General features: G+C 39.9%; 1 protein-coding gene across 1 annotated transcript in view; it reads left to right on the top strand.

Moving 5' to 3' along the window:
* The window catches only part of CLIP4 (CAP-GLY domain containing linker protein family, member 4), a 68,048-nt gene extending 47,569 nt beyond the window's left edge, over positions 1 to 20,479 (top strand). The window contains exons 12-15 of the mRNA XM_006880567.1: positions 4,210 to 4,333; positions 8,995 to 9,059; positions 16,961 to 17,033; positions 20,164 to 20,479. Of these exons, the coding sequence (XP_006880629.1) occupies positions 4,210 to 4,333; positions 8,995 to 9,059; positions 16,961 to 17,033; positions 20,164 to 20,479 (578 nt within the window). The remainder of the gene's footprint in view (positions 1 to 4,209; positions 4,334 to 8,994; positions 9,060 to 16,960; positions 17,034 to 20,163) is intronic.
* The last annotated feature ends 3,371 nt before the right edge of the window (positions 20,480 to 23,850 follow it).

The raw sequence follows: 23,850 nt of genomic DNA, 5'->3' as shown, positions 1-23,850 counted from the left end.
CCATGGATGTTGGCTGAAGAGAAAAGATTCATGGGTCAGGAATAAGGGACTTTATAATGCAAGCAACAGGAAGAGCCAGAGCATCTACATTTTCTTGTGCTGGTTCCTTGATCCCCAATTCTGCAGAACGATGCAAAGAGGACCCCATGACACTGGTCACTCCACGTGAATGATGTTACAGGAGAGGAACACTAAGCTCAAGGAATCTGTATTTTTATCCTGAAAAATAAGCATGCTTGTGTTTTGTTCTGGAAGGTGATACGGTCTATATCCTCCAAGGTCTCTCCCAGAACAAGCGTCCATGAGAAAACAGAAGCACTCAGTGCCTCAACCCACCAGAAATGCAGAAACCCAAGTGTGCCATAGACAAGTGTCCCTACTATATTCTTGTTTCATGAATGCCACTTTAAGTTGTGATTTAACAAAACTGATTTGAAGGAAATCATGTGTTGTATAATACATGCTTCTCTTAGGTCTCTTGATAGAGTGAGGTCAATTAGGATGGCTTTTTTTTCTTTTCCTTTTTTTTCAATAATTTTAAGGAGCATTTACAGAGATTTTGGATTTCCATTCATTCATTGCTGCACTTCTCTCCCTGCCCATCCCTCCCCCACCCCAGTTTGCTCCTCTCTTTCTTTTTTTTTAATTATTAAATTTTATTAATTTTAATGAACATTTACAGAGATTTTGGGTTTTCATTCATTAATTGTTGCACTATTTTCTCTACCCTCCTCCCCAGTTTGTTCTTCTTTCTTATTCCCCCCTTGAAAGTCTGTTTTAATTGTCCATTTGCCATAGTGCTTGTCAAAGCCAGTTCTGATTAATCTCCTTTGTCAGTGTGTCCCTTGCCATTCCCTATCACTCCTCCCTGAGAGAGACTTCACCCTGATTCATAAGGAAAAGGGGATGGCGTATTCTCTTAGCTACTTCGTGCTGAAAAGGGACACTGTGGGTTTCAGGGTGAAAATCTTCTCTCACTACTCTAAAGGGCCCCTTTGGCAGTAGGAAACACATAGACTATTATGGAGATTGATTTTGGAATTTAGATGCACTGTTATCAGTTGTGCTTAGCCGTACATGTTCATATCCTTGAAGATGTATCATGGAAGTGTTGCGGCCTAGAAGACACAAATTTAACTAACAAGTTAAAAGTACATGAGTCAAAAATTAAAAAGCATTAATATTCCAAGTAGAGGCTCTAATAGTGGCACAAATCAAGTTACAGAGGGAAGGTAGTTCTTACAATAAAAGGCCTATTGACTAACACTGCTCCTCTCTTTCAAAAGTAAAAGAAACACTCCTTCCCTGGTACACTATCCCCCTGCACCCCTCCTACCGCCCCAAGTACATTCCACTATGCAACCTTAATTGTGGACTCCTGTGATAACCATAAGACCCTATCATACATCACTTTTAAATTATTCACTCAGGATGTTTTTAACAGTAGTACTTAAAATTTGGACTTTCAAAGGTAGGTTAATTTTCTCAGTGACCTTTTGAGTTCATTCCCACCCCCACCCCCCCCTTAAATGGAACAAAACTAGGATTCTTTGATTCCTAGGATATGAGTTATCTTTTTAGGTTGACTTCATTTTTAAAATAGAAAGCTTTGAATAATTTTGGAAATAGCAGTCAAATAAAATAAAAGTTGGCACATTTTTAAAAATATTCTACTCTTAACATAGCATGTGTTTCTGTGCATCAAAATGTAGATTAAACAATTCTACAGAACAGTAATGTCTACATTAGAAAAAAAAATCTAAGGTTTAGACCTGGAAGAAATATTTAGTATTTTTATTAGTGCTACCTGGAAGAAAATGAACATTTAAGTGAGAAGGTGGGTTCTACCTCACTGTTACCCTTCTGCATGTGGCTACTTTTGGTACACTTGTCACTGTATCTCAGCTCTGTTACACCATTCCAAGACATGAGTCATTGTAAAATATATAAAAAAAACCCCCAGCTATATGATAAGTGAAAATGCAACAATTATCAAAGGAAGCATCATAGGAAAGAAAATGAGAATTATGACTCTCAGGGAAATACCAGTGCCTCCCAGAATAATCTGGCTTACCACATTCGGAAATGTGATGGCCTGTTTTACAGTACATTAGGCTGGCTCACCACTCCGTTTGTAGATACTGCTGTGTACCTGTATATAGCAGGACTATGCAAAAATAAAAGGTCATTCATTAGTCGGTTTAACCTTTACAGCAATGCTCGGAAAAGGGGGGGGGGAATGAAAAACAACGTCTAGTTTGGCATTTTAGAGATTATCTGACTCTTTGAACTTAATAGAGACCAATATTTTTGTATTTGCAACAAACTTTTCAGTTTCCAAGTCCTATTTTCTATTTCATACTGATTAAAAAGGACCAAATTCAATGGCTTCTTTTCTTTTAAATCACAATGATTGAAAAGAAGGTTCGGCATTTTTAACTGGTTTTGGCACACCTGTAGTTCCAGAATTGAAAACTATAGAAATGCTTCCCCTTACCAAATATCTTGATGTTATTGTTGTTGTATACCGTCAAATTGGAACCAACTCATAGCTGACCCTCTAGTGGATTTTCTGAGGCAGTTAATCGCATGAGAGGAGATTGCCCATCCTTCTCCCATGGTGCAGCTGGTGGATTTGAACTGCAAGCCTTTGGGAATGCAGCACAGCTTCTTGCCACTAGACCACTAGATCTCCCTTAATATCTGGATGTTGTTGATTGCCTTTGGGTTGAGCACGACTCATAGCGACCCTATGAACAAAAGGCCTGAAGCCCCTCTACAACTATTGACATTTATCAAAGTTCGTAGAGTTTCCAGAGGCATGTTGTTTAGGAAGTGGATGCCACGTCTGCTTCTGTATTAAACCTTAAGTATCCTCAGTATTCTCACCTTAGGTTCAGGACTGGGTGGTGTTTTACTCTGTTGCTCATTGTGTCACTATGAGTTGGAACTGCCTCCATGGTACCTAACAACAACAGTAAAGGGCTTTCTGTTGCTTTCCTCAGAGTGTATCCTTTTAAAGATTTAGAACCTTTTTAGAAAATTCTTCTTACTGTTGTTGTGATGTACCATTCGAATTGGAACCAACTCCTACTGACCCGCCAGCAGGTTTTGGAGACTTTAAATAGGGAGGGAATTGCCCATTTTTCTCTCATGGAGCAATAGCTGGTGAATTTGAAGCAAATGCGTAAGAGTTGACAGTGTGACTTTTACCACTAGACTTTCGGAGCCTCGATATTTTTTATTTTTATTTTGGTTAAATATCCTTTTTCTTTCCATCCTGAAATAAAAAGCAGAAAACTACCATAATGTCTAGTGGTATTTCCCCCTATCATCCTCATTCTTTAATGATTAAGAACTTTTTATGGTGTTCAAACATTGAAAGAGTTCTGGTGGCCTAGTGGTTAAGACGCTGTGCTGCAATCTCAAAGGCATGTAGTTCAAATCTACCACCTGCTTCACAGGAGAAGGACGGGCAGTCACTTCCCATGAGATTTACTGCCTCTGAAAACCTGCTGGAGGGTCAGCTGTGGGTCAGATCTGACTTGAGGACACTCAACAGCAAAAACAACAACAACAACAGTACAGCCAGACGGACACTCTGGTGGGATGATGTTTAGGGCATTGCCCTGCTGACCTCTGCGTGTTTGAATCCACCAGCCACTCTGACGAAGAAAGATTGACAGTCTCTTCCTGTGCAGTTTATAGTGTTGGAAACCCACTGGCAGGTCAACTATGATTTGGTTCTGACTCAAAGGCAGTGAAAAAGAAAACAGGAAGTGTTGGAAGGGGATAATGACAAGGTTGCATAGGATTCATTTTATAATCCCTGTGTCATGCTGTACTTCTATCACTTGAACGCCACGTTACCACATCAAGGAAGGCACTTCTTGCATTGGTGTCCTTCTTAGATATATTTTGGTCATATACCACCTGCATAATGGTGAATCTTTGCTAAATTTGTGCTTTTCCTTTTGTTTTCCTCTCTTAATGTGCCGCTCTGCAATTAAGCTCATAAAATGTATGTCCAGTTCACTATTCAAATTTTAATTTTATAGTTTTATAATTTCAGAGTCTAATGATGATGTTGATCCTCCATCATTTGGGTCATATGTGAGACGGCACACCATCTAGACTTCGCTTCTGTATAATAGCACAGGATTGCTGGATACGGTGCAGATGCTTTAAAACCTCATGTTCACGTTCTAGGATATTGGTACGGCATTGAGCTGGAAAAACCCCATGGCAAGAACGACGGTTCTGTTGGAGGTGTGCAGTATTTCAGTTGTTCTCCAAGATACGGGATATTTGCTCCTCCATCCAGAGTGCAAAGGTGAGAAAAAGGAAATTTATTTTTCACAGACACCTTGTCGAATTTGCTGTGGTTTGTGGTTATGCTTGTACTGACTGTAGCTCTCGTCTTCTTTCAAGGGGTTAACCAACCACCTCTTCAGAGAGAAGGCTCATGGAAAGCTAAATTTGCTTTGCTGAGGATTTGCAATTTTAAAAACCTCCTTTATCCCTCATTTGCAAACCCTATGAGTATGTGTAGGCTATTAGAAGTGGCATTTGCAGCTAAGAACAGTGAAAGCAGCAAGCTTAATCTGTCATGCAAACAAAAGTAAAAATGCTCTCTGATTGCCTCAGTCACAGCCTAACTACATTAAATCTCCTGCCAGCAGGCACCCCATTCATTTTCCTACAAACCTAATGGAACCAAAATGGCTTTTTCCTCTGATTTCTTTAGTTTTCAAAAATAGATAGGCAGTAGATCTTTAGGGGAAAGTGAAGCTTCAAGGGTTTCTATATAATATACCTCCTCGCTGTTTCTGCTTGAGACCGTATATGTTTGGACCAGTTCACTCTGGTTTGAAAAAAATAAGTTGAGCAGAAACAAGTCCTTGTGAAATCCTAGGTACCCTTGCTGGAAATGACTTCCCTCCCGTAGATGCTGGGAAAAGTTGCCTTGGTCTGCTTTTCAGTGTATGGAGGATAAGAGTTGTTGAAAATAATATAGGTGGTGCAGTTATGTCTATTAGAACGGATCTGCAGTCACAGTCTTCAAGTTCTTGACAATAAAAATTCCAGGGAATTTTGTTCATATGTACTATTTTGGATTTTCTTCTGGCGTTTTCTCTTTAGAGATTTCTGCACATTGATATTATATCTTTGTTTTCTTTTTAGGACATCTGGGCTAGTTGATTTATTTGTTTTTCTTTTTCATGAAATATTTTGCAATCAAAATGGCAAATTTGACAGATTTATCTTCATTTTCTTCCTCCCCTTGTTTTTCATGTAGACTTATTGTATTCATTTTAGTTTATCATATATTTGATGTCATTCTTTTAATATTTACGAACTATAGATTTAACATGTAATGATTTGCAGTTTGTAGAGTTGGCGGTGTTGTTATGTGCTATCGAGTTGCCTGCCACTGATAGCAACCCTATGTTCAATAATTCTGCACCCTGCCCTATCCTGAGCCAATCTCTCTGTCTCTGACCCACTTGCCCTTATTACTCCAGTCACTATGTCAATCCATCTCATCTAGGGTCTTCCTCTTCTGCATTGTCCCTCCACCCTTCCAAGACTAGTACCTCCTGGCAACATGCCCAAAGTATATGAGACTGAGCTTCGGAATCCTTGCCTCTAGAGAGCAACTTGGTTTCACCTTCTCCAGGACTGACCTGTTTGTTCCCATGACAGTCCAGTTCAATATTGTTCTCCAAAACCACAACTCAAAGTCATCAATTCTTCTTCTGTCATCCTTATTAATTTTCCAGCTCTCTGATGTATAACAGGTAATTGCAAAGACTATGGCCTGGAACAGAAATACCTCACTCTCTATACTGACATCTTTGCACTTCAGCACTCTGGAGAGGTCTTTGACGACAGATTTACATAATCTGTCTTTTGATTTCCTGGCTGCTAATTCCAAGAGTGTTGATTGTGGAGCCAAACAAGCTGAAATTGTTAATAATCTCAATCTCTTCTCCATCTTTCACGGTGTTACCAATTGGCCCAGTGGTGAGAATCTTTTTTTTTGTCTTGATATTGTGCTTCAATCCATATTGAAGTCCTTGACCTTCTGCAGCAGATGCTTCAGGTTCTCCTCAGTTTCAGCGAACAAGGTTATATTTGCATAACACAAGTGAGTCTTCCTCCAGTCCTGATGCCACATTTTTCCTTATGAAATCCGGCCTCCTGAATGATCTGTTCTGCATATAGATTGAAAAGGTATGGAGCTAGGACACATCCCTGACACATTCCTTTCCTGTAGACTAGATTTGTAGAATAGATTTACTAAAATGTCCAGTTGAACGTAAGTATTTTGTCAGACAAGGTGGAAACTAATGAATAACTGTTATAAACATGTGTTGAGCACTAGAGAAGTAGAAAGTACTGGACGATGGACTTTAGATGCATGTTGCACTGATCTCCTTAAAGAAGTAGATAGATCTTATGAGCGTTCCCATTTTGCAGATGAAGAAGTAAGTTTCAAGTAATAAAGTAACCTGGCTAAAGGATTCATTGGCTCAAGTTTATTGTTTTATTTTAATGCTTTTTTAAAAAGGCCTATCTTTGAGACAGTTTGATCTTCCTAGTGGTCTTTTTTTTTCTTAAGTGAAAAAAAGAAAGAAATGATGTTAATGTCGCTGCTCTCAGGTGCCATCGTATTGCCTGTGATTCATAGCGGCCCTGCGAACAGGGATCGGAGCTTTGCCGGGTCCTGGACCACCTCATGATCTCTAAGTTGCTCTCGCCCACTGTTACAGTCACTTAGTCAGTCCATCTCATTGAGAGTCTTCCTTTCTTTTGCTGACCGTCCTCCGCCTTTTCCAGCATCATTTCTTTTCCCAAGGACTGGCCCCTCCTGACAACATCGCTAAAGAAATGATAGCCAATGAGAATCACCTATGTGGAGAGTCCATTCATAGGTATGATTCTACTCCTAACGACCCTAGACGACAGAGTAGAAATGCCCAAACATGTATGTACTCACTTAATCCTCTACAGACACCCATTTAGAGTTGGATACTGTGATTCCCTACGTTTCACAGACGAAGCAAGCAAGACACAGAGGGAACGAGAGTTGTGCAAATGTGCACCCTGGCCAAGTGGAGAGTTGAGACTTGTATCAAGCAACCCTGAGGACATAATGAGTTACATATTGGGCTGCTAGCCAGATGGTTGGCAGTTTTAATTCACCAGCTGCTCAGAGAGAGAAATGTAAGGCAGATTTGCTCCTGTTAAGATTTATAGTCTTAGAAACTCTAAGGCGGGTCGCCATGAGTCAGAATTGGCTGAGAGGCAGTAGATGAGGTTTTCAGTAACAGGATATGTGCCCTTAACTCTTACTCTGTCATCAGTAAGAGGCCTGGTGGAATTTCTCTAGGATCTATAGTTTATAAATGATGGATCTGAGAATAAAATCAATGCTGAGCCACCAGACAGCCTTCCATATTCTCAGATTGGAGCAAATCTTCATCAGTACATTTCCTCAGTCTCTTGGGAAGTTTTGTTTGCCTCCCAGTCACGAGGGCTAAGGTTCTTTTCTTCGTGTTTGATTACCCAGGGAACACACATATGGCAGGCATGGTAAATATTGATCAAATAAACAGATTCCAGTTTAGTGCATTTTACACTTGAATAGCTTTTTTCTTCTCTTTTATATTATGAAGCCACTTTCTTTGTTTAAGGCACATACCCTTTTTACTTCCCTCCCCTGCCTCTGCTCCTATTTGATCTTCTTTAAGGTGGCGCATTTAAAAGCAGCTTCTCTTCTCCCTTAAAGGAAACAGGGCTCTTTCTCTAAATGAACTGCTATCTCGATCCAGCTGTCTTCCTGTCATCTCCTGATTGTCTCATTCATCATCATCAAATACTATTAAGTGTCTTTTAGCACTTTGTGCTGTGCGAGGCATTCTATAAGCAAATAAAACAGACACGGTCTCTGATTTGGTAGAGTTTCTAATCTAAACGAGCATTGGAGCTCTTTAAAGACACCGCAGATCTTTTAAAATGGAGGCACTTTAAACTTGGGACTGTGTCAGGACAGGAACCAGCCACAATTCACCGGGCATCTCCCTCTTCCATCCATCTCAGTCTTCAGGAGACTGGCAGGCCTTTTCTGAGGTTTGGTGGGGCTTTCTCCCCCCACCCTTTCCATCTGTTTTTAAAATGTGACCCCTGTCCCAGAATCTAGAACCAGCTGCCTCCACCCACCATTCATCTGTTTAGTTAACACATCCTGTTAATCCATAAATCAATTATTGCTACTTTGGAGAAACTGTAAGAAAACTTCATCCATCAGATTAGATGTAATAGAATATATTGTCTAGGTGGTTTTTAACCGAATTGTGTTAATCTTAAAGGTTTATCAGAATAATCATTTGCATACACAAACATGCATAAACAAGCCCAATTTTTTTGACAATTAAAAAATCTCCCTTTTTTAAGATATTATATAAAATAAACCTAATTTCATATTTTTTAGTTTTACTCTTGAATAGAAAGTTCCACAGAAATGGAAGTAGATTTCAATTTTTTTTTTACTTCATTTGTAATTTATTATATTTCCAATTCAATAAAAATAAATGTACAAACTAAGAGAAAAAAATAATTATGTACCCACCAAAGATTTATACATGAGTGTACATAATAGCCCAACGTAAAGCCTCTTTTTTTTTAAATTTTTTATTTTTTTATTATTATTTTTTTTATAATTAGTAGATCTCAATTTTAAGTGAACTGCTTTAAGTTGGTTTTTTCCGTGTTAGTGGTCCCTGGAGAGCAAGCACCTCTTCCATTGGATAATTGCATGTCTCCCCTCCCTGGCTCATAAGCAGTATGCTCAATGCTTGAGAAATATTTGTTGAATGAATGAAATAACAAACAGCAGTTGGTGTGAGAAATTCCATTGAGAACTCATCTTAAATCTAAAGATCAGCTGTTGGTTCTAATGAAATGTACCATAATTTGCTTTATTCCTAGAATAACAGATTCCCTGGACACACTTTCAGAAATTTCATCGAATAAACAGAACCACTCTTATCCTGGTAAGATTACACAGATTTGTGCGCCTAGTAATTATTTCTTTGCTTTTATTCATTTGAAGATTTTTATTGTGAAGTATACGGCATATTAAGATTGTGTAAAAATCATTTGTATAGTTCATGTAATCATAAAGACCAATATCTGTTATCTACCACACAGCTAAAAGTAATGGTTTACCTGACTGTAGAAACATTTGAATAAATCCCTTTAATGTCATCTACTTCTGTCTTCATGTACTCTTCATATATTATATACTTCAGATCCACAGACTGTGAACTTTTTATTAATTATTATATCTTGGACTTGTCATTATTTTTTGTTGTTGATTGCCTCCGAGTCGAGCATGACTCATAGTGACCCGATGAACAAAAGGCCTGAAGCCCCTCTACAACTATTGACGTTTATCAAAGTTCATAGAGTTTCCAGAGGCATGTTATTTAGGAAGTGGATGCCACTCCTACTTCCAAACCTGTCATAGTATGTTATTGTTGTTATGTGCCATTGAGTCACTGGCGATGTATAGTGACCCTCCGTACAGCAGCTCTGAGCCCTTCCCTGTCCTGAGCTAGTCTCACTTAATGTATTTTCAATGTTTATCTGTGTGTGTGTAAAAAAAAATTCAAACTCATTGATAATGAGTCAGAGCTAACCCTCCACTGGGTTTCTTAGGCTGAGAATTGCATGGAAGGAGTTTGCTTGCCTTTCTCCTGCAGAGCTGCTGGTGGATTCGACCCACCAGGAAGGTGAGGCCCCTCTGAGTTGGGAGCATAGCTTCATAACGATTGGCCACCAGACCTCTCTCTCTCTGTGTGTGTGTGTATCTCCATAAAATAGCTGTTTTGTTTTGACTGACGGTTATTTTTCTATTAGTATTATGTTGAAATATTTATTTGGTGGCTGATGGGGATTTGGATTATGTTCTATTTTTTTTTTTTTTTTTACCGCTAAAAGCTATCCTGTAGATGTTTGGGTGCTGAGGTGCAAATGTTGCTGTAGGGTTCCCAGACAGAGGAAATACTGTATTCCTTTCTTCTAACAGGACAGTGCCTGCTGTGTCCAGTGCACACTCCCAGTAGAGTGGGCAGGAGAAAGTTAGCAGAGCAATCAAAAGATTTAAAAAAGCAAGGCCACAAACTGGGCAAAAAAATTGGTGTACATAAAGTTGTTCAAAACTGCATACCAATGTTCATTACAGCATTATTCAAATAACTTTAAAAAGTAGAAACAAGCCTTACCTCTCTGGAAGTTCAAAGCCATCATCCATTCTTAGGAAGAAAGGCAGGCAAGTTTCTCTCTCCTTGTCATTTATAGCCTCAGTAACATAAAGAAGGGTCAGTTACGAGTCAGTTCTGACTCTACAGCAGTGAGATTGATGGATCTAAGTTCTTAATTTTTAAAGTAAAAACACATGATTGAAATGGCCAACAACTTCATCTTAGTTGGATCTACAATAAACACCCTTTAAATCAGCAGTCAGGAAATCAGGAAATCATTGGAAAAGTATGCAGTTAGGAACTTCTACAAATTATTGAAGAGTAATGATGTCAGTTGGAGGACTAAGGTGCATCTGATTAATGTTTTCTGGTTACTTGAGAGCTGGACAATGAATAGGGATGACAGAAGAAGAATTGATACTTGTGAGTTGTGGTGCTGGAGAATAGCACTGAGTTGGCCAAAAGAACAAATAAGTGTGTCTTGACGAAGGTGGAGCCAGAGTGCTTTTTGGAGGCAAGGATGATGAGGCTTCACCTCACATACTTTGCACATATTGCTAGGAGGTGCTATTCCTTGGAGAGGGACAAGATGCTGAGAAGGGTGGAGGGTTGGCGAAGGAGAGGAAGACCCGCAACCAGCTGGATTGACAAGATGATTGCTGAAGGAGAGGAAGACCCGCAACCAGCTGGATTGACAAGATGATTGCTGATGGGCTCTTGTGTGTCAGAAAGTGTGAAAGGCACAGGAATAGGACAAGGTTCATATCTGCTGTTCATAGGATTGATATGAGTCATGTTGTTGTTGTTATGTGCCATCGAGTCGTTTGTGACTCATAGCGATCCTATGTACAAAAGCCCTAAAAGCCGTTCTATCCTGTGCCAACCTAGCCATCTCAAATGCACTTATTCCCTCTGCTCCAGTCACAGAATTGATCCATCTCATTGAAGGTCTTCCTCTCCTTCACTGCCCCTTCACTCTGCCAAACATGATGTCCCTCTCCAAGGACCAGTCCCTCCTTGCAACATGCCCAAAGTATGTCAGATGAAGCTTCAGAATCCTTGACTCCAAGGAACATTCTGGCTTCACCTTCTCCAGGACAAACCTGTTTGTTCTCCTAGCAGTCCATGGTATATTCGACACTCTTCTCCAGCACCACAGCTCAAAGGCATCAATTCTTTTTCCATCAACCCTATTCACTGTCCAACTCTCTGATGCATAGCACGTAATTGCAAAGACTATAGCCTGGATCAGGCGCACCTTAGTCTCCAGCCTGACATCGTTGCTCTTCAGTACTCTTGAGAGGTCCCTCACAGCCGACTTTCCCAATGCAATTAATCTCTTGATTTCCTGGCTGCTGTTACCAAGAGTGTTGATTGTGGAGCTTATCTCAATCTCTTCACCATCCATACTGATGCTGCCAATTGACCCAGTGGTGATAATCTTTGTTTTCTTGATGTTGAGCTTCAATCCATATAGGAGGCTGCAGTCCTTGACCTTCTGCAGCAAGCACTTCAGGTCCTCCTCAGTTTCAGCAAGTAGGGTTGTGTCATCTGCATAACACAGGTTGTTGATGACTCTTCCACCAATCCTGATGCCACATTACTCTTCGTACAGCCCAGCGTCTCAGATGATCTGTTCTGCATACAGATTGAAAAGGCAGGGAGACAGAATACATCCCTGATGGACCCCCTTCTTGAGTTTGAACCATGTAGAGTCTCCTTGCTCTGTTTTGATGACTGCCTCTTGGTCCAAGGAAAGGTTTCGCATTAGCACAATCAAATGTTCTGGGATTCCCATTCTTCTCAGAGTCAGCCATAGCTTGTTGTGATCCACACAGCCAGAAGCCTTTGAATAGTCAATGAAGCACAGATACACATTCTTCTGGCATTCTTTGCTTTCTGCCAAGATCCTTCTAACATTAGCTATAATATCCCTAGTACCATGACCTCTTCTAAATGTAGCCTGCACATCTGGCAGTTCTGTGTTGACATATTGTTCCAAAGTTTTTGGATAATTTTCAGCAGAATCTTGCTTGCATGTGATATTAATGATATTGTTCGATAATTTCTGCACTCCGTTGGCTCACCTTTCTTTGGAATGGGAACAAATATCGATCTTTTCCAGTCAGTTGGCCAGCTGGCTGTCCTCCACATTTCTTGGCACAACTTAGTGAGCACATCCAGGGACTCAATGGCATCTAACAACAACAGCAACATTCTGTTAAGGTTTGCATATTTTTTTATTAAATAATTTTCTAAAATGGGTCTTTCATTCATAGGGTCTTTGTGAGTCGTACTCGATTTGAAGGCACGTTAACAACAACAAAATACCATAAAAATAATCTTTTATTATTGCCTTCTGAAAGTGTTAAGAGTTTTATCTTTCACATTTAAGTAGTCAGTCTATCAGGAATTCATTCTTGTGTATGGTAAGGAACTAATTTTTTCTCCTCAATGTGGGCAGCTACTCGTCAAAATTCTATTCGGTGTCCACAGATCTGCATTGCCTGCATTGCTATGAATCTATATGATATAGAACTCTTACGTTCCTGACTCTTTCTGCTCTTATAATCTATTTTTAAAAAAATCCCTCAATGTAGTCTGGTGACTTAATGGTAAGGAGTTGCACTGCTAACCCAAAGGCACATGGTTCAAATCCACCAGCAGCCCAGTGGGAGAAAGATGAGCTATCTCCTCCCATGCAGTTAGTGCGTCAGAAAGCCCCCTAGAAGGTCAGCTGTGAGTTGGTGCCATCTTGACCGCACACAACTACAGACATTTAGGATGGACTTCTAGCAAATCTTGATATCTGGTAGACTTCAGATGCTGTCTCCCCTAGCTTCACGCCTATGCCTTGTTATGATTCTTCAGTGCCACTTTAGCCTTTCATAGCTGTTGTTCTTTCATGCATACTTGGGATCAACCTGCTAAGTTCCATAAAGTTCTAGTGACATTTCTGTTGAAAGTGCATTGAACTTGTAGATGAACTTGAGGTAATTTGACATCTGTGTTGTTCCTTTCCAAGGATTTGTCCATTTGTTTAGATACTCTTTAAATAAAGATTTGGGGTGTTTTGGAGCTGCTCCTAATTGAAAGATCACACATTTCCAGAGGTTTAAACCCACCTGCAGCTCCAACGGAGAAAGAGATGCATTCTCCATCTGTTGCTGTTTACAACCGTGGAGGCCCAGTGGAGTGGTGCTATCTATGGGTTGGAACTGACTCGATGGCAGTGAGTTTGAGACTTTTGAGTTCTGTGAAAGTAATACATACCAATGCTATATTTCTTCCAAACTGTTATTATAAATGTTGTTGTTGTTATGTGCCCTCGAGTGACTTGCGACTCCTAGTGACCCTATGTACAACAGCCCTAAACCCTGCTCTGTCCTGTGCCAATCTTACTGTCTCTGACATACCTACCATCATTACCCCAATCACTGAATCAATCCATTTCATTAAGGATCTTCCTCTTTTGTGCTGTCCCTCCACCCTCCCAAGCATGATGTCCCTCTCCAAGGCCTGATCCTGCCTTGAAACATGCCCCAAGTATGTCAGATGGAGCTTCAGAATCCTTGCCTCCAAGGAGCAGCCTTGCTTCACCCTCTCCAGGACAAACATGTTTGTTCTCCTACAAGTCCATGCTATATTCAGTACTGTTCTCCGGCACCACCCTAGTCACTGTCCAGCTTTCTGATGCTTAGTGAGTAATTGCAAAGACCATGGCCTGTATGAGGTGCACCTTATTCTCCAGACTGACATTGCTCTTCAGTACTTTGGAGAGGTCTCTGACAGCAGACTTTCCTAATGCAATTTGTCTTTTAATTTCCTGGCTGCTTGTACCAAGAACATTGATTGTAGAGCAAAGCAAACTCATCCAGTTAACAGTCTCAATCTCTTCACCATCTGTCATGGTACTGCCAGTCAGCCCTGTGGTGAGAATCTTTGTTTTCTTGATGTTAGACTTCAATCCATATTGAAGGCTGCAGTCCTTGACCTTCTACAGCAAGTGCTTCAGGTCCTTCTCAGTTTCAGCAAGCAGTGTTTTGTCATCTGCATAACACAGATTGTTAATGAGTCTACTTCCAATCCTGATGCCACACTTCTCATAGAGCCCAGCCTCCCGGATAATCTGTTTCTCATATAGATTGAAAATAGATGGAGACAGGACACATCCTTGATGCATATGCTTCCCAGTTTTGAACCATGCAGTGTTTCCTTTCTTTTCTGTTCTGATGACTGCCTCCTAGTCTAAGTATAGGTTTCACATAGACACAATCAAGTGTTCTGGTATTCTTCTCAGAGTCAGCCACAATTTGTTGTGATCCACACAGTTAAATGCCTTTGCATAGTCAATGAAACACAGATAGACATTCCTCTGGATGCCACGATCCATCCGACATTAGCTATAAGATCCTTAGTACCATGGCAGAATAATTAAAAAATTCCATTTCATGGCTGGTTATCACTGTTGTGTTATGTTCAGTCTTTAAATATTGACTTTAATCCAATCAAGTTTCTAGTCTCTTATTCCAGTAATTTATTTTGAATTCTAGTGTATGCTTTTAAAAACACAGATGATTATATCATCTACAAATAATGGCAGATCTCCCCGCCCCCCATTTCCTTCCCTTATTTTACTGCTTGCCACAAGATTAGCAGAGGGGCATAAAAGAAGACATCTTTTTCTCTAGGGAATACTTCCAGCATTTTACTATTAGTAGTAAGATAATGCTTTAGTATTCTAGATAGATCTCTTTATTAGATAGATCCTCCCTTGCTAAGACTTTTTGCTTGCTTGTTTTTAATTCACTAATAGAATTTGATGTAATTATTTTATGTCTGCATCTAATATAATACTCTTAGGATTTTTCTCTTAAAATAGCTTACATTCTAAAGATAAAAAAAACAAAGGTGGTGAAGCCCCCCAAGGTCTATGATCCTTAGTGACCATTCAAGCCCAGAGTTGGAATACATGCAGTCGCATTCTCCTTGCTTCTGCCCAGTGTCCTGTTCCCATTCGTCCTTCTTTCCTGGACCTTCCTGGGTCATGCTGCCCACTGGCCCTTGTGTGTTGACTGTTGCGAGCACTGCATTCCTCCTGGGTGCTACTGATGTCCCTCTAGGCCTGCCTGTGTTTGTCTCAATGTCACAGTGATTGTCAGTCCTTTAATGGTCACTAAGGATCATAGTCCTTGGGGGGCTTCACAACCTTTGTTTTTTTTATCTTTAGAATGTATTTGTTTAAGCTTGGCATCTTCTTTTCCATGGTTTTTTCAGTAGAACTTTTCTGGATCTGTTTTCTATTTCATGATTCATTCTGTTTCTTTAATAATTTTGAAATGACTTAGGCTTTTTCTCTTTCTTCTTGAGTTAATTTTAATAGTTCCTCTGCCAACCAAGAATTTATCCATTTCATTTATACTTACAAATATACTGGCAGACGTCTATTACAAATATCCTGTGTTTCATATTTAATACCAACAGCTGATATATATACCCTCTCCTTCTTTCTGTTGGCCTCGTCTCTGTCTTACTCACATTCCTGTTTAATCTCATTAGAGATTTCGTATTATCAAAGAGCCAACCTTTGATCCCGTGGACTATTTCCAGAGGTTTGTCATAACCTTCAGAAATGGAAATCCCATTACCTTTTAAAAATATAACTTAAAAAAATTAACTTTTGGAAATATTTTTAATCGTTTTTTTTTCTTTTTTTTTTTTTTAATCGTTTTTTAAAGTAACTTTTTCATTTGAAAAATGCCAACAATTTTAATTGATTAAGTTTTCTTAGTGTTTTTTAAAAACATTGATAGTGTTTTCTTAAAAACCATTTGTGCCATGATTTATCAGGAATAGTTATGAGTAGTTAAAATACTAGTTTTTGAAACTTTTGAACCTGTAGAGACCAGATGAGCTCCTGAGGCCAGAGACTCAAGTAACCTTCTGAATTTGGAACTGAAGTTGCTCTCGGCAATCACCTTTCACCTATATAATAGATTGGTTTATGATATCATCTTCATGAGGCAGAACAGTCAACATGTTCTACCATAAAATGAAGATCACAACTTCGCGAGGGGCTGGGAAGGTAGTTTAATGGAAACAACACAAAGAATGAACATAATGAATGAGAATATTGGCGTAGTGTGACCAGTGTTGAATATTGACATGTGATCAGTGTTTCATGGAATAAATTGCATAAAAATGTTAATGGGAACCTAGTTTACTGTGTAAATGTTCACCTAAAACAATAACATCCTTTAAAAGAACCAGCTTTATCTATTTGTTATTCAGGTGTTGGTTTTTTTTCTTTAATTTCATTTATTCATTATCACACATTTTTCTCCTCCCTCTCCCCCACCCCCTATTGTAGTTCACTTTTGCTTGGTTTTCAAGAAATTGTAAAATAAGACCTCTAGAATTAATGTTACTATGTTATTCCTATGTGCACATAGTTTGATGAGAAAGGTAAAGAATTCTTTAGATTTTGGATAAAAAAATTAATCATTAAATCTAAACTGCAAATATATTCTGCAATTATATACTTAACTGGTTTTTTTTTTTCTATTTCTGGAGGAACATTTGATATATTTGAAAAGCCTCAGGGGAAAATGACAAAAAAGATAGTATTTAATAAAGACTATATATTATGAGACTATTTTTCTTCTTCTAATATTAACATTTATATTTAGGTTTTCGGAGAAGTTTCAGTACAACTTCTGCTTCTTCCCAAAAAGAGATTAACAGAAGAAATGCTTTTGCCAAGTGAGTATTAAGAAGATTTCGAAAAACACCTTCCAAGAGGAACATGACTGAGGAATCTGACGGAAGAGGAATTTCTTTATCTTTTACCTTACTCGGTAGATTTTTAACACTTAGGAGACAAGGTGTGATTGAGTGAGTGTATTGAGAAGAGTGCTTCCTCCCTCCTCTGCATGCGCAATTAAAAATGTCACAAGTGACCCAAAATAGTGTTCCGCACATCTTTTCTAATTGGGGAGGTTAGTACTGTTCAAAGTTGAGGTTGTTTACATTTTGCCTTATTGAATAGGGTGAATTGATTTAGAAACTCTTCCTTTCAGTTAATAGTCCGAGGTCTGATTTAATGTTGTTAGCAGTACTAATACCACATAAGAGAAACGTAAGCCTTTCCTGTGTGCATAATGTAATCTTATTTGTAAACGTGCTTGCACGTCCTTTCTGGAGAACATGCCCTCCTCACTTATCTGCGTGGTTAGGGTCCAGAGAGCAGGTCCATATGAACACTGATGCTGTGTGAAGGTGTGGGATGGCAATCTCACCTGACCCCTCACCTGAACTGTCTGCTGCCAGGCCCGTGCTAAGGTCATCTGCCACCCCTGCCTGCCCTCCATCATCACTGAAGAGTTCATCTGTCACTGAACCCTGGTGTCAGGCGGAGGTGGGGTGCCTAGTCTTTCAGAGCCAGGGGTCACTCCCATCTCAGGAGTCCCCTTTTCTCTCTCTCTTGTTCTCATTGTCTTGTCAAGATGGGTGGCCTCAGCTCATCTCCACAGTGGCCCCCAAACACTGTTGGCGGCTTTGCTGAGAGCTGAGGGTTCTCTGTCCTTGGACAATAGGGCCTGGGCACTACAAGGGGTGTGCATGCTGCTTGCTGGGTCTACCCCTCACTGGTCCTTCCCCTGAGCATCCTCTGCTGTTCACTGGGCGGCCTTGCCCCTCTCCACCACCATGGAATTAACAATCCACAACTTCCTCTAGAGGCCCTGCCTCTGCCCTTGACCTTGAACTGCACCTGCTGATGGCCACTATCCTGCTGATCCCATCCCCACAAAAGCAGCCTGTCTCACCCTCACCTTTGCCAGCCCACGAGGGAGCTTTGAGGAAAATCAGCAGCTGCACAGGTGCTAGTCGCCTGATGTGTCCTCTGGGTCCTGGGCATTCGGTTGCCCCATCTTGGGTCTCCTCCCTGCCGCTCTGCAGATCCTGGGATCCTGCTTCCTCCGTGGCCCTGAGGGTGAACCACCTCCAGGACACTAGCCATCATGGTCCTAGCCTCTGTCAGTCAGACTCTGCTGTGCAGTCTGGTCCCGACCAGTTCTGCTCCAGCCCCCTCTCTGCTTATCTGCACCCTGGTGATCAGAGGGACCAGGCCCCCTCTCTATCTTGGGAGGTGAAGCAGCCTGAAATACGAGCTTTCTTTCTGTGTCCTCACAGAACCCACCAATTAGCGCCTCCAACAGGGATTCTGGCTTTTGTTACGCGCATAGTGATACAGTAGTATATTTTTGACTCTTGTGGAAAATGTGAAATGTTTCATAAAAAGATTACAAGTGAGGAGTGGACAACTCAAGAAGCTTTTTTTCCGGTGATTGTTATGGAGAAAATTGCCCTCCCCTTTTAATATCTACTTGTTTTCCCTACATGTTTGCTTTGGCCTCCCATTTTCTGAGACTTTTGAAAGCTTTTTGCTTTTAGAGCAATGCAAGACTCTTCTACAGTAATGGGGTCAAGGAATTATTTTTTAAATCTTTCCAATTAATCTATGAATGATGCTTGGTGGAGGAGTGGGGGTCTTGGAAGCCCCTCAGAATTAGAGCCCAGTCTCTTGAACTTGCTGAGCAGCTGAGTTTGACAGGCAGCGTTGGTGGTCATTTGCCATGACATCATGGGCAGGTGTCACAGAGACCCAAATTCTGCCATCCCCTAAGAGACTGTTCAGGATTTTGTAGGAATCTCTCTCCCACCCCCACACACCTTCCTCAAAGCCTTTACTTTTGATGTTGGTCTCTGCTTGGATAGCCAAGAAGCTTTAAGGACAGTAACTTTATGGCCCAATTTATTGAAGATTTTCAGGCACTCTTAGGCAATATGGAAGAAATTGCTAAGGAGAGACACGCCAGGCTAACCAGGAAAGGAGAAAAAAAAATTCTGGATCATTAGAATCATACAGCAGATGTGGTTATGCCCGAGATGGTTTCTTGGCATGAGGGAGGGAAAGAAATCAGGATTTTATCTTTATTTTTTTATAAAAATAAAGAGAAAATAAGCTTTATTAATAATCAGATTGACACCACTACTTGTTTTTAAAAAGATAACATATTTTTAGCGCTGATAGATTAGTTTTAAACATCGCTACTTAAGGAGCAAAAAAGATTCTGAAGTGCTGACTGGCAAAAGAAAGTGTGTCCCTGACCTTCTGCTGAGGGAGAGAGCTGATTGTGGTCAGGTGGAAGCAAGTGGTACTTCCAGAAGAAACATAGGCAGAGATGATGAAAATTCCTGGGCAAGGACTCTGAAGGACTTGGAATGTGGGATGTAGAACTTGCTTGTCACATGTGAGTCTAAGGAAACCAAGGACAGGGGAAGTAGCAGATTACAATGCTATTTTTTTGAAGAACAGGATCTTCCCTCTTCCCCCCGGATCATGTACTGAGATGGTGGTGATGAATGAATTTCATTCAGAGCTGACAATGTCAGAAAGGAGACTGAAAGCAATTCTTCTGCTTCTGAATTCTCTGTACAGTGAATGCCAAGGATGGGAGTAATAAAGCAAGTGAACTTGAAGTTTTAGCGTGCACATCACAGGATCTGATAGACACCCTTTCTCTCACTGCCTGTATCCCGTCTTTGATCTGTTATCTCACATAGCTCGCGACATCTTCTTCCCACTGTTAGAGACTTATTTCAGCTCCTGTCTGCATGACCACAGTGAATGCCTGCTTCAGGGTTTTTGTCTCCTGTATTTGAAATGCAGCCTTTTGACATGATTTGCACAGCCAGCTCAAATGTCAAGCTCTTGAGGTCACTTATGAATGAAAGCAGTGCGTTCTGGGCCTGGTGGGCGCAAATGTGAAAATCTGTGTATGTGGCTTTGTCACCTAAGAATTTCTCTTCCCCTTTCCCCTCTGAACAGATCCAAAACCGCTTTGCGTCGTAGTTGGAGCAGCACAGCTACGGCCATTGAAGGGAGCGTGAAGCTGCAGGAGGGCTCCCAGGTCCTCCTCACCAGTTCTAACGAGATGGGAACCGTTAGGTACCTGGGCCCCACGGACTTCGCGTCGGGCATCTGGCTTGGACTGGAGCTTCGAAGTGCCAAGGGGAAAAACGATGGTGCTGTGGGTGACAAGCGCTACTTCACTTGTAAACCAAACCACGGCGTCTTAGTTCGGCCAAGCAGAGTCACCTACCGGGGGATTAATGGGTCAAAGCTTGTGGAGGAGAATTGTTGAGCTAAACTTCTGAAATATTAAATGGGCTCTAGTTTGCTATTATATGTATATAATGTATGTATATACATATATATATTTACATACACATGAGGGCTAATATGTATATATGTGTATGTACATATAAGTCTATACATAACATATAGGCTATAAATTAAAGTCCATGGGAAATGGTTCACTGTATCTAGCCATTATTTAAATTTTAAAAATACAGTCATCTTCATCAAAAGCATTATAACAATTTTGAGAGAATCCTTTAAAAATCTACAAGTATAACTTCTGACCCCGAGAGTGCAAACAGAAATACTAGACTACCCTGATTCTCTTCAAATGCTTCAACAATAAGAAAATGTAAAAGCTTTATTCCCAAGAAAACTCTGCTACTTAAGAGGGTGACCCACTGAGGTATTATCCTGCTGGCTCTGTGTCGTGTTTGCACAGGATCTGGGGGTTTTGTGGGGCCCTTCATTGTAAAGGCTCTTGCCAGCTTTGATTAACACATGGTATTCACATGACATTTTCCTGTTAAGCATTTTGGGAGTTTCTCCATCTTGTTTAGTGCTTTATTATTCAGAAATACTAAAAGAGAATAAGTAATAACTAGATGACTAGACTTTTCAAACTTTTTTCCTGTAAATTACTTGCTCTTTCAGGGAAGCCTCATCTAAAGACATGTTCAAATTTCCAGGCTGACTGACGTCCTGGAGGCCCTCCAGCTCAGCCTGTCCCCAGCCGTGAAGAAGCAAGTCTAAGGCTGTTGTTCTGTTTCCGGGTCACTTACCTGGTTGGTTGTCAGAATTGGGAAATAGAACCTGGGTCTCTGTCTTTGGTCTGTGCTCCTTCCTTTATACAGCACATGGAAACCCAGATTTTTCTTCTCTGCTTCTTCTCTGCCTCATCTGAATGGCTGACTGCAATAACCCATGATTTTTTTACCTTTAAAAAAAATGAATGCAAGTTGTAATTAGAATTTTTTTGCACATAATTATTTAGCTTTCTCATTGGACTTACCTGTTAAAATAAACATCCACACTCAAGAAGCACTTTTAAACCACGATGCACTTTCATCTTTACGGAGGGTTTGTTGCCATTTCCTCCTGGGATATGAAAAGTATTTTAAAAATATGTGTTTAAGAGAAGAGAGCAAAATAAGATGTGTTAGGAAGAGCGTAGTAATTCATGTGTTTATGATTTCTTGAATTTTTGCCTTATTAGTCATAAAACTGGTGGTGTACTTGCCGTTTTTATTTTTCTGCCAGTTGCAGCGTTTCAGCCTGTTAATAAAGCTACTCAACTGTGTCATGTTTTTATTTTCCTTCTTGTGTACATGTTAACAAATCTAAGCTTCATAATTGAGTGATGTAATAATGGAAGCGCTTATGTTGTGGATCTCTACTGAATTTTGTGTCCTGTCTGTGCAAAAGATTTGTCTTTTATTGTAAATATTTAGACTTTATGTTGCCACAGGAATACTGAAACATTTTACTTTATAACTTTAAAAGTATCTTTCAGATTGGAGCTCTCTTTGTGCTTAGAAATAATATGTTGAACTATTTTGCAATATACTGTTTTTAATCTAAATCCTTTGCTTTGTTGCCTTTTAAAAAATGTGGCATTTCAAAGATTGCCAGAGCTATTTTCTCAAAATCTGTTTGCAAAATAAGGCTGCTTTATAATCAAAGTATATTTTTATTGATTGAAGAAAATGACTGTATGTTAATTCAAAAGTAAATGTATTTTATTATAAAGGTTATTATTTAAAAGCTCTCTTTATACTCTTGCATGAAAGCTGTTGACTACAATGACCTTGGGTGACCACAGTTGTTCCTGTTAGATATAAAACACTTGGAAACAATAATGGCAACACAGAACTTGTTTTTGAGGCCAAAGAACCAATTGTTTTCCTTATACTCAAATTAAGATTATTAAATCCTTATGAAAGTGTCTGGTTACGTAGAATCTCCATACAATTCCGGTGTTTTATTTTGTATCTCAATTATTCAATGTCATTCAAGGGTCACTTCTGGAGTATTAATAAAAAGGGAAGCTTTTGTGGTTTTGGGATGGTATCTTGTCATTTACCCCGTCTTCAACTTTACTCTTCTCAGTAACTCAGGCTTTATACTTTTATTAAAAGAAGTTTTGTTTTTTTCCTCTTAGAAATATCTTGGATTTTCCCTAACCTTAGTAAGAATTTAAAAAAAAATAAATTCAGATTTCTTCTCTATAAGTCAAATTTATGTGTCTTACCACCTTCTTGGAAACATTGTTTTGCTGGGTCACTCATGACTCCTAACCAAACCTGCAGCAGTTTTCAGAGCAGAGAGTGCCCGTCTTTCTGCTGTGGAACAGCTGGTGGGTATGAACCATCGGTAAGGCATCACCTTCGTGTTAGCAGTGGAACTCCTGACAGATTAGACCTTGAGAGCTCTCTCTTGATGGCTAGAATGCCCTTTGACAAAAGGATATGTTTCTGTCCATTTCACTTCAGCCTTTTCTGTACAGCTTAGCGACTCAATAGCATAACAACAGCAACAACAGAATTTCATTTGTTTATTTAGGGCAGATGAAACACTTTCCAATTAGATTTGGAAAAAGACTCCCATATGTAAAGAATCACCTGTATTCCCCTAGAGAGTTTGGGTTTATATTTTAAGATAATTATGGGGGAATATTTTAAGGGACTTAAAATAACCAGGAACTCTCATGGTGCCATAGTTAAGGCATTTGCAGAAGGTCAGCAGTTCAAACTTACCAGGTGCTCCATGGGAGAAAGAGGCAGTCTGCTTCCGTATAGATTAATTTCCTAAAACGCAATGTGTGGGAATGATCATGTGAAACGCAAGGTGAGTGAAGGAATGCGTCGAAACTATGTATATGAAACAATCAGAATTTTGTGTGCAAACCAATATAAAAAAAAATCTAGAATTGGTCCTGATGATTATTGTACAACTCTGTCAATATTTCTAAAATTATTGACTCGTGCACTTTAAATGGATTGTACAAACCAAATGTAGAAATTATATCTCAATGAAAATATTAAAAACAAGCCAAAGATTTACAGCTTTGGAAACATGAGTAGCTCTGCTCAGTCCCACAGGGCCACTGTAAGTTAAGAGAGTCTTGAGGCAGTGGGCTTGGGTTTGGTCTTAAAATATTCAGAAGCTATCCTTTGCTACACTTGCATGGGGCTTTTTTAATTTTGATATAATTTCCCTTCTAGACTCCTCAATAGAACTCTTATCTTCTGCTCCTGGTTTGTTTTTCTTCTTAGGGTTTACTCCTGTTGGTCACACCACACCTTTGCTTGTGTACTTCTCCCTTCCCTACGACACTGAAGACAGAATTTGAACTGTTTGGCACATCAGTCCTGA

The sequence above is a fragment of the Elephantulus edwardii genome, unplaced genomic scaffold (genome assembly GCF_000299155.1).
Source record: "Elephantulus edwardii isolate Elephantulus edwardi_28Jun2011 unplaced genomic scaffold, EleEdw1.0 scaffold00009, whole genome shotgun sequence".
Taxonomy (NCBI): domain Eukaryota; kingdom Metazoa; phylum Chordata; class Mammalia; order Macroscelidea; family Macroscelididae; genus Elephantulus; species Elephantulus edwardii.
Note: the sequence above shows the minus strand (reverse complement) of the source record. Positions and strands in the feature narration are given on the sequence as shown.